This window comes from Brassica oleracea, chromosome C9 (genome assembly GCF_000695525.1).
Source record: "Brassica oleracea var. oleracea cultivar TO1000 chromosome C9, BOL, whole genome shotgun sequence".
Taxonomy (NCBI): Eukaryota; Viridiplantae; Streptophyta; class Magnoliopsida; order Brassicales; family Brassicaceae; genus Brassica; species Brassica oleracea.
Genome location: NC_027756.1, coordinates 42,996,479 through 43,007,467, shown reverse-complemented (window position 1 = coordinate 43,007,467; position 10,989 = coordinate 42,996,479). Strand labels below are relative to the sequence as shown.

Here is a 10,989-nt window from a genome sequence, read left to right as displayed (position 1 = left end):
ATTAAGGACATCAGCAGAAAGATGCACTTCATCAGGGATATTATCGCTCAAGGTGATGTAAGTGTGAAGAAGATCTGTACTTCTAAGAATCCTGCTGATATATTAACCAAGGTTGTTCCGGTTAAGAAGTTTGAGGAAGCGGTGGACTTCCTTGGGATGTCTGAACACTAAGGAGCATCCGGCATCACCTGGAAAAGCACGAGTTTGATTAACCTAAGTAGTGGATCATGTTTGATGTCATCAAGGTGGAGTTTGTTGAGATTCATCAGTGGCTACGTCAGAGAATCCATCATGGATTGCGTCAGGATTTGGTGATGGAAATCAAACAAGATTGAGTAACTTAAACCAAGACAAGGACGTCATGTTAGGAAAAGGAAATGTCACTTTTATGGAGATATGGAAGTCGGCAGGATCCTGAAAATATTACTTTCATGGAGTTATGGAAGTTGCAAGTAATTTGGAATATTTCCTAATAGGTTTATGGAAAGGGGTGAATGCCCTAATCCGAAGGTTAACCTAATAGACTCCTACTATATAAGAGGAGCTCGTGTGTACTCTTTCTCCTTTGTCCAAGAAAAGACCTAGCTTGGTTTGTGAGCTTTGGTTGTGGGAGAAAGAGAGGTTCTATATTCTTTGTACTTGAGATTATAGTGGATTGCCTGTTGCCAGGCCCCAGTGGACGTAAACCATTCTAGGTGAACCACTGGATAAACAATTTCTTGTGTCCATCTTCTATTTTTTCTGCATTCTTCTTCCTATCTCTATTATTCTACAAACTCAACTTTCTTACTTACGTCATCGAGTTCGTCAGAGTGTATCAGCGAGTTTGTGTGTTTGATTCTTGTTTTTGAGTCAAACAGTTTCGTCGTTGTGATTCAACAATTTATGATATGAAAGATAATCTCATGCTTAAGACTGAGGGACAACTACAAGACGATTACATGACCCTCATGGGAAGAAGAGCTATGTATCCTCTTTGTAAAGCTAAGTCATCTAAGGAGAAAGAATCTTGCGTGATCTGTTTCGACGAGGACATTGATTCTGATCTCATGTTTTCTGTTGATACATGCCGTCATCGGTTTTGTGTTAACTGTGTGAAACAACATTTAACTGTGAAGCTTCTTGATGGAACGATACCTAATTGTCTTCACCACGGCTGCACGACTCAGCTGTCTGTTGATACATGTGGCCAGTGCCGTGCCTACACATTTGGGGACCTAAGGTTAATTTTCAAAAACATGGATTTTTCACACAAAAAAAAAAATATATATATATATATATATTTGCCCAAAAAAAAAAATATATATATATATATAATTGAAATTGTGAATACATGAACAGAATATATGAACAATCGAGCTCCCTATAAATATTTGTATACACTCATGAATTACTATGGTGTTTGAAAACATGGAGCCCCAAATATTGATGAAAAATGTGGAGGCCTGAGGCTGTTGCCTTTCTTGTATAGTGGTAAGCACGGCTCTGCATGTGGCAAGCTTTTGACTCCGGAGATGTGTTTGAATCGAAAGAGAGGACTAAAGAGAACTCAGTTCCTTACAACGAGAGAGTATATTGTCCTTATAAAAACTGCTCTTACTTGATGTCCAGAACCGAGCTTGTTTTAGGTTCTGCATGTGGACATAGGAAATGCTTGAAATGTGGTTGCTCCTTCTGCTTCTACTGCAAGGCTCCATGGCATAGTATGCTATCATGCACCGATTACAAGAAGTTGCATTCTAATACTCAAAATGCAAAGCTGATTTCTCTGGCAAATCTTAGTGGGTGGCGTCAATGCGGCAAGTGCAACCACATGGTTGAACGTTCTGGCGGATGCGGCCACATGACTTGTAGGTAATGTTTCTCATCACAATCCTCCTAGCTAGCAACAAGAGATCTTTTATCGAATTTGGTTATGTTTTTAGTATATATATGTTTCATATGCATGTCATTCTTCCTATGTAACCTTTTAGGTGTGGATATAATTTTTGCTACGACTGTGGAGTTGGCATGAACAGCCCATTTATCCATAGCTGTCGCATTTCTCGGGACGATCACGTTCCGCAACCAAGGATTATGTCGGAAACTGATGCGACGACTGCTGCACTTCAAGCTATTTTAAATGCTTCCATTAACTTCTTTTTTATCATATTCTTCTGTTTCATAATGTATAAAGTTTTGGGTTAAGCACAATGATTAAGAAAATTCAGTTTTCTCTTAAAACTTAAAAGCACTTTTTAAGGATATAAATTAAAACTAATTCAACCAGTTGGTTAAATAGTTCTCAATAAAATTAAAGTTAACATAGATTTCTGAGTATATTATTTGTATGTGTTTCCATATCAAGGTTGAAGATTTCATGTTTTGCTCAAGCAGACATTGGTTTTCAGAGTTTATTCAACTTTCAGAGAGTTTTCATGAAGCTAAAAACGTTTACTTGTTTAGGGCTTCACCCCTCGTATTCAATCCCAAGAGTGACGAGTTTTTCTCTTAATAAAGTGAGAAATGTTAATTTATTCTGCTTATAATTCACGTAAATATCCATTATGATTTTTTTGCGTGATCATTGTAAATTCAGTTTTCAACTGAGCTTCTAGAGGGGAAATATATACGAGAGAGTATATCGTAATACATATGTTCTTAGGAGTTAGGACTTCGTATGTCATATTAATTGGTTGGAAACAATACGACGATGTTTAATGTTTTATCCCATTGGCACTGGTAGCTGGAATACGATTCTAAATAAAATTTGCTAATAAGTAGTAAAGACATAACTCAAAATGTAATCTATCTCCGAGCTATTCATTAATTAACCTGGTTAGGTTATTTCGTTAGTTCAAAAAACAAACGGAAAAGTAAACTGAAGGCTCCATGTGGGATAGGGAGATCGATCATAAATGGAAATATGTAATCTTATCTACATTTGACGAATTAATTACAAACTAAACCTGAACACTGATAAGCTAATTAAAAAATCAAAAAAAGGAAAGTCCAAGCCATATATTTCCTTTTCCTAATAAGAAAAGCAAATACGCTAATGTCGGTCACTAGTATTTATAAATACAGATCACTACATGCATATCTAATACAACAATCAGTCTCAAATCTCTCGAACGTAAACTTCCACAGGAAACTATTAGTTCTTCTCTAGTTAAAAGATTAATTAATTCTTGTACAATGGGGATGACCCATAATAATCCCTTCTCGATGCCTACCTTGTTCGAAGCTTTGCAACGTCTCCGTCTCTCAGAAGAAGAAACCTCCGGCTCCATTCCTCCTCCTCCTGCTTTAATCCCACGCGCCGCCGTAGATAACGCGCGTTTAATCAAACTATTCAACCTAATGACTAGCAAGGAATGTGTGTCCCAGTTTAAAGAGATTATCTCAAAGGAACCTGACCCAGAAGCTCTTCCGAAGATAGTCTCGTTGCTGACTTCAGACTCCGATTACTTCATGGAGGTTGTCCGAAACAAGTACGGTTCGAAACGCGTCCAGAAGCTCCTCGGAATATCAGATGACGTGGATGCGCTCTTCTACGCCGCTATCTTGCGCCGGTTTTACGACATCATGACCGATAAGTACGCATCCTACGTGGCGATTCGAGCCATGCTGGTTTTCGACACGATGGAGAAATTTAGAATGTACGATCACGTTCTCTACTACGCGCTCGACATAGCGCGTGATCAGTACGGCTGCAGCGCGCTCAACGAGGTTATAACCGATGTGGGGGATGCTTTGTACAGAAAGCTTATACTAGACTTAGTTGCATGCAACGCTCTCTTCTTAAGCAACGATCCTTCAGGGAACTTTGTGGTTCAACACGTGCTTACACTGTATGACTCGCGTTGCACGAGTAACGTAGCGGTTAGTCTTCTTGGTCATTGCGTTGATCTGTCGTTTCAGAAGTATGGAAGTTACATTGTAGAGAAGCTTCTGGAGGCGGAGGAGTCGATGGCTGTGGTGGTTGTGGAGCTTTTGGAGTGCGAAGGAGGCAGGTTGACGAGGCTGGCGAGGAATGAGTTTGGGAGTTTCGTGGTAGTCAAGGCATTGAGAGTCACGCAGGAGATGGATAGGATCGATATGTTTTGGGATTTGGTGCAGAAGCTGATGCCTCTTCGCCACCTTTTGGTTAGGTCTCATGGAAGCAACATTGCAAAGATATTGGAGTCATGTTCTATATAGCTACAAGAGGCTCAGATTAGAATTGTTTGGTTGTTTTATGGTTGATTGCTGAAATCTTGTTGAAAGAAGTTTATCATTCACGTTTTATATAAGAGCGTTATTAGTAATAGGTTCTTTACCAAAATCTCTCAAAATAAATATATTAGTATTTTAAGTTAAAGTAATTACATAATTAAAAGTTAATGTGGTAAAATAGGTAATGTTGACATCTATAGAACTACTCTTCAAACACAAAAGAAAAGTCTCTTCCCATAGAAACGTTTCTTTCATTTCTTGCCCTCTCTCTCTTGTTTTCAATTTTTATATTAGTTTTTTTGCTGAGAAACTTTGGTAAAAATTGGGAGGTTCTTAGGGTTGGATTCTTAGCGGAATATAAGAACTCCACCTTAAGAACCCTCCAATAATCATGCTCTAAGACCATGATTAACCCCAGATAAAATCTAAGAAAAGCTAAGAACCGTCTCTTTAATAAGAGATCTAAGAGCCGTCTCTTAGCCGAAAAGTGTAAAAAAAAAGTCAAATCATGAGTTAAGAACCCCGGCTAAGAGACCGGAGTTAATCATGCCCTAAGGAACCAAAATTTGATTTTACATTGCCACTAATCGTGGACTCTCACCGTTCGTGATCACATTTGTTTTTACACCAATCAAGCACGGATAAGTTTACTGCACTGGTTCAAAAAAATTGTTTTCGGAAGTAGAAGTTTCCTAGTAAACAATTCTAATGTTACATGCACCGTACCATTTCCAAAACTATGTATGATAAATTTGCTTGAAAAAACAGAGAGGCTAAAAGGGTAGATAGAGTTCAACAAAAGTATTTCGTCTTTTAACTTTTACTGTTCTGCTATGACAATTTGTTGTATAAAATGTTTTCAATAGAAAAGCTTTATTGTTTCAGAACTAAATTGATTTACAATTCTGAATAAGAAATTGCAAATCAATTTCTCAAGCATGCATCCACATTTGGCCACAATTCTTAAACCAATCTGCACAATCAAACATTTCCAAGGCATCCTCCAAACATCAGTGTCTTCGGCTCCTGCAAAAGAGAATTGGTCACATATACTATAAACAAAAAAAACACATAACAAAATAAAGATTCAATACCTAAGAAGTTCAAAAATGATATTGGTTTATGCATCTTCAATATGCAGCGACGGAAGCAATTTATGAGTATGAGTCCTCTAAGCCACTTGGGATCAACCAAAGAAAATCCAACAAAGCAGAAAACCTCTCTTCATGCCAGAATTACATCCCATACGTTGTGTTATAAGCATCTCCAGGACTTGGAATCCGGAATTTCGGTTCTTCATATCCGTTGTTGTATAAGCTCCCACCGAATCCCAGCCGTTCATTCCTAAGAAGCTCGGCCATGCATAAAGAGTTCAAACTTTGGCTTCATTCCACTTATCCCAATGACCATTAGACAAGACTGGATTTGCTGATGGTTGTTGTCTTTGGAGCTGTGAGAAATGAGATAAGCTACTTCCTTGTGTCTGATGATATGATCCATTAGCCTTGAACTAAATCCGTAAGGATCAGTAGGTGACGGAGACAAGTTTCTGAGATCATGATGAAACCCATTTACTTGTTGTTGTGCGGCAGAAGAGACTAATGTCTCAACACTTGGAGCCCTGTTTCGTTCCCAAAGGAATTCATTTGTGATGAGAAACTTGATCTCATATCCAAGTATGTGTTAATCATCCCTCTTCCAACAGCTAGAATTGTAGGATCCACAAACTCAATATCATTTACACCAGTCGGATTACCAACCGGAGGTAGTGACTGATATGCATTCCTCATAAAAGAGCCAGTGTCAAGGAAACGAGTTCCTACGATACAAAAGGACCCTAATAATAGTCTGTAGCATCATAATACCTGCTAACTACCCAATAATAATAAAAACAAATAAATACCTGCTGCAGTATCTGAAGATAGCCCCACTCTTTCATGTGAAAAGAAGCCAGGAGGAGGCAACCTGCTGGGAGCAGAAAATCCTAGAAGTGCAGAAATTTGGGGACGTGAAACTGCTAAAAGGACAACAGAGAAACATATTGGAAATGTAGCAGAACAATGATCAAATCCAAACAAGGGAAAGCCACTAACCTGGAGCCTTGTACGAAGAGTATAAAGGACTAGCAATAAAGCTTTCCAATCCACCAGAGTAGTTTGAAGCAAATCCATTTACACTCCCGAGATTATCACGATAGATATCTCGGCTCGCCACAGACTCCGAAATAGGCTGATCTCTTGAAAACTGCCCATAAATACTACGGTTCTCCCTTTCAAATCCTTGATTACTAGATTCCCCATGCCGGGCAAAAGAAAATTTGGACTGGCTGTTATGCTGCTTCAGGAGGTTTCCAAGTTTAAGAGTACTAGATCGCTGATCAACTTCACCCAGTAACTCTGCCAAATTGTTCGGTGAAGTTACGGATTCATCCCATGGATCAAAGTCAAGTTCCAAAATGTTGGGGATTTTATCATCCTCTCCATTGCGAACCTTTTTCATGCCATCATTAGCAAACAGAGAATGCTCAACACTGAACATGGATTTCTCACCATATATGTTTGGAAGATGCAATCTATCACTGTCTGAAGAAAACCTCAAATTTGAATTGTTCACACCTGGATGTCCAGAAGGCAGAGAAGAACAAGAAGCCAATCGATTTGAATTCAAAATGGAACTTGAAGAGTTAGACAAAAATCGAGAGAGTTTGATATCTTCTTCTTCAAGGTGATGCCGCTGGCTATCTAACGATGATATATCCTCTACATCCCATTTTGAACTAACTTGCATCTGGGATTGCAAATCTGATCTCTGATGGAGTAGCTTTTTCATCAGTGTTTGCGCTATCCACCCTACATTGCTCTAAATCGCCATTGCAATATCAGGGCGTTCATCCCTCAAATTCGTAGTTATCTCCATTTGTGAAACAATAGCAGACAAGTTGCTTACAGTAGGTTCTTCTACAGCCTCATATGTATCGTCAAATGAGTTTACAGTAGCTGAAGGCTTGGCAAGGTCTCTGCCATCGTAAGAAGAGTTTGTTAAACTGGATAACCGATTGCTTGGAGGATCTCTATCAGGTGAGGTAGTTCTTTTAGACCCAGAATCAGCAACAACATTATGCTCCAAAGGCTTCAACACCTTAGGCTTGCTTTTGTTAGCAGCTATTTGGCTTTCTTCTTTGCGCGATGGTCTTTTAAGAATGTCACTACTGGATACAGGACCATGAGCTGCGTTTGCAACAACAACGGAAAAGGCCAATGTACCATTTACTGATGTTGTTCTTTGTATTTCAGAAGATCCATTTGAGGTAACCGAAGTTGCTAAAGACTGCTGGTTTGCAATATGTGACCCCCTGCAACAGAATTCCCCTATTTTATTAGATTGATTGATTAGAACACTTCTCATATAAAGCAGAAAATGAAAACATACCATGACGCTCCAGCAGGAAGAGCGGTAGATCTACTTGAGCTCCCACTCCCACTAGGTGGAGAATACATGGGAACACTTGCTGCATTCTGCTAATAGAAAATAAATTGAGACATGATAAATCTGATAGGATTTTATAAGCTAGTCATGTCACATCACAAGCTAGGATTAATAAATAGGAAAGCTTGCAAAATTGCACTTCATTTAATTAAACTTACATTCGATGGAACATTTACAATTGGTTTTGCAGAAGAAAAAGCATCCAGTGGTGGAGGTAGCATGCTCCCTAAACGGTGCTGCAGAAGATTTGTTGCTCGAGTGATTTGTTGAACTCTACTCCTTCAAAATTACTATAAGGCTTAACTAATCATCCAAAAATACTAGACCAACTATCATACGACATATATACTAAAGATAATGAATCCACGAAATAAAAAAAAAATATGAGAGAATTTTACAATTTAAGAAGACAAAATTATCGTGTATGAGCATATATGATCTCATCTTTAGTGAAATTGTCCTCTTGAGAACCAACCTGGTGCAGATAGAGACAATCAGGATTGACGTATGCCTGGAAATAAAAACATGCTATTCATCACTACAAGGACATCAACTTCAAATTTAATCTCAAAGGAGGTAGCCAAAAAACAGTCCAAGGAGTTAGAAAACAAAGGCATACCGCATTTCTCAGCCATGCATGACAATACTTAGTTGTCCCAAAACATGCCATGCAATATGTTTACACATCTGATCATCTATATTATTAAAAGAGAAGTACCCGTTTGAAAATGTCCTTAATTCATTAATTAAACTTCCTATTTATTTGTTTGTCTTTTTCAGTTACATTAATGAAATATCCTTAAATGAATTCAAAATTACCTATTTTATTTCTTGTCTTTTTAGTTACATTAATGAAATATCCTTAAATGAATTTAAACTACCTATTTTATTGATTATGTTTTTCATTTACATTAATGAAATATCTTTAAATGAATTTGGACGTAATGTCATTTAATCAACAAAAAAAAACTCATAAGTTATTTTTACGTGCATAATTTTAATAATGAAGATTTTTCAAAACGTGCATCATTAAAATGTTATCTAAAACTTGCAGCACTAATATATAACATGTATCAATAAAACTAGATTTTAACCCACATAATCGTACGGATATTATTTTTCAATTATTTAAATTTAAAAATTATTATTTATTCAAAAAATATTTAAGAATGAATATTTTTTTTTTTTAAATTATATGGTATTTGCTCCTATTGGTAGTATAAATTTAAACAAAATTTTAGCATAATATAACTCATTTGTTGTTTGCTAAATTTACGGCTTTTATTTATAATTTTTATTACTTAATTATAATATTTTCATTTTATATTTGAAAGATGAATGAATATTTCTTTCTAACAATATATTTTGTATATATATATATATATATATAATTTTTTTTTTAAATTCAATTTAAATTGTTATTATCATTGAATATAATTATTTTTGACATAATTTTAGTTTTCGTTTACATCAAAACTAATCATAATTTAGGATAATTATAATTTAAAATGTTAATTTTCAGATTTTTCAAAAAAAACGTCTAAAAATATTTTCAAAGGTTTTGTTATAATTGTTTTTAAAAAATATTGAGTTGCATTTCAAATAAAAAGGTAAAGATATTTAAAAATATTCTAATTAAAATATGTACAATTTAATATATTTTTTACGAAATGATTCAAATAAAAAAAATCACGCATGAAAGAAATCATGATTTCTGTTAACTGAGCGGGTCATTTTTTATATGATATCGCACATTCGTAAAAAAATAGATAGTTTAAGATGCAAAAAAATATTTATTTAGTGAACATAATATGATCAAATATTACAAATAGATCATTTAATAAATTAAATAATCAAAAACCGAAAATTCATGTCAGAGTCTAGTTAAGTGATTAGAACAAAAATCTCAAACACTACTTAGACCCTGATAGTTTAAAACAAAAAGGAAGCAAGACAAAACTTGCTTCAACGATTTGCCATCCAAAACTTACTTTGAGGAAGATCAAAGGAGATTCGCCGAGAGAGAGTGAGAGAGAGAGAGAGAGAGAGAGAGAGAGAGAGAGAGAGAGAGCTGTCTCCCTCTGTTTAAATACTCGATAATAAAAAGTGTTGCCAATAACTTTTTATTCGCCCTTTGGATGCGGACCCAATTTGTATTCTATATTCAATTGGGTTCGGTTTTCTTAAACTGGTAGATATTAGTCCGTAGGCCTGCGACGGATCCGGATATCCGGGAAATTTAGGGTATCCGGATCCGTCGTATCCGTGGATTTAATATCCGGATCCGGATTCGTGGTTTCCGGATATCTGAAATCCGGATATCCGTCTCGATATTCTATTACCCGCGGATATCCGGATCCGTAAAAATAATTAAATATATTTATACAAGATTTATAAATATATTTATATATGTCTATAATATTGTAAAAACTAAAATATAATATTATAATATTAATTCATGTATAAATATTAATATATCAAATATTAATATTAATAAAATTTAAAAATTTAATGTATTTTAAAAATACGGATCCGGATCCAGATATCCGTACCTAAAAATTAAGATATCCGGATTCGGTTTGCACAGATCCAAGATTTTACTATCCGGATTCGGATCCGGGCACCCGTATATCCTATTTTTGGAGCGGATCCGGAGAAGATCTTGGAGCGAATCCGGAGCAGATCTCGGAGCGAATCCGGATCTCGGATATTAAGTCTCAGGCCTATTAGTAGGTTCTTATGTTTATTTATTAAAAATATTACCTAGCCTCAATCCTTAACAATGTTGTAGTCTTGGAAGTTTTATGACATTACCAAAATTACCCAACCACACAAAGAAGGGAGGGCATTCATAGTTTGACTCCAATTACTTTTTTACAAACTTATATATCAAAAGATATTTTTCAATGCTCAAAAATTGCTAAGCGCTAGTTAGATGTTTTATATGAGATTATTGATGATGTGATTATTATTTTTGAGCACCAAAATCAATTTTTAAAAAATAATTCTAAAAATCGACTCGTTGAACTTCGATTTACCGAGTAGGCGGACGTCCAGGCGCCGCGTAAACTAAATTTTAGAACATTGGTATTTTGGACAAATTCTTTCATATAACCTGTTGTGCTTGTTTAATAAATAGAATCTAAGTTCATTTCCAAAAAGTTATTTTCCTAAAATTTATTTTGCAAAATTGATCTTTTGAAATGTCATGGAGATGGCTAATGAAATTTTTTATATCATTTAAATATGAAACTGAGTGGACCTGTAGGTAATTACAGTTTTGACCAACCAAGAAAGAGGAATAGT

The 10,989-nt window shown here is 35.8% G+C and overlaps 3 protein-coding genes across 4 annotated transcripts; 2 read left to right on the top strand and 1 right to left on the bottom strand.

The window, feature by feature from the left end:
- Window positions 1-890: 890 nt before the first annotated feature.
- LOC106315091 (protein ariadne-1-like) lies at window positions 891-1,858 on the top strand. Its single transcript, XM_013752861.1, has 2 exons — window positions 891-1,222; window positions 1,612-1,858. Exons 1-2 carry the CDS (start codon window positions 891-893, stop codon window positions 1,856-1,858), a joined length of 579 nt encoding a protein of 192 aa, XP_013608315.1.
- A 1,319-nt stretch (window positions 1,859-3,177) lies between these two features.
- On the top strand, window positions 3,178-4,183 carry LOC106317586 (pumilio homolog 18-like). 2 transcript variants are annotated; one of them, XM_013755377.1, is made up of 2 exons: window positions 3,178-3,241; window positions 3,311-4,183. In XM_013755377.1, the coding sequence occupies exons 1-2, from the start codon at window positions 3,178-3,180 to the stop codon at window positions 4,180-4,182; spliced, it is 936 nt and encodes a 311-aa protein (XP_013610831.1). In that variant the 3' UTR covers window position 4,183. The 2 variants fall into 2 exon arrangements, with proteins under 2 accessions (XP_013610831.1, XP_013610830.1); XM_013755376.1 differs by having other exon boundaries at window positions 3,178-4,183.
- A 1,249-nt stretch (window positions 4,184-5,432) lies between these two features.
- On the bottom strand, window positions 5,433-10,536 carry LOC106315090. The gene is given in 13 exon segments (XM_013752860.1): window positions 5,433-5,581; window positions 5,584-5,689; window positions 5,692-5,787; window positions 5,790-6,016; window positions 6,101-6,211; window positions 6,291-7,005; window positions 7,066-7,549; window positions 7,627-7,712; window positions 7,842-7,962; window positions 8,082-8,194; window positions 8,303-8,351; window positions 9,648-9,669; window positions 10,512-10,536. Coding segments are annotated over 13 exon segments (2,304 nt in total).
- Between the last annotated feature and the right edge of the window lie 453 nt (window positions 10,537-10,989).

What these genes read in the sequence shown, in the direction of transcription:
- LOC106315091 (XM_013752861.1), top strand. Translation starts at nt 891, where the DNA reads ATGAAAGATAATCTCATGCTTAAGACTGAGGGACAACTACAAGACGAT. An exon ending in TACACATTTGGGGACCTAAG is followed by an intron (nt 1,223 to 1,611) that starts GTTAATTTTCAA and finishes CTTGATGTCCAG; the next exon opens with AACCGAGCTTGTTTTAGGTT.
- LOC106317586 (XM_013755376.1), top strand. Translation starts at nt 3,178, where the DNA reads ATGGGGATGACCCATAATAATCCCTTCTCGATGCCTACCTTGTTCGAA.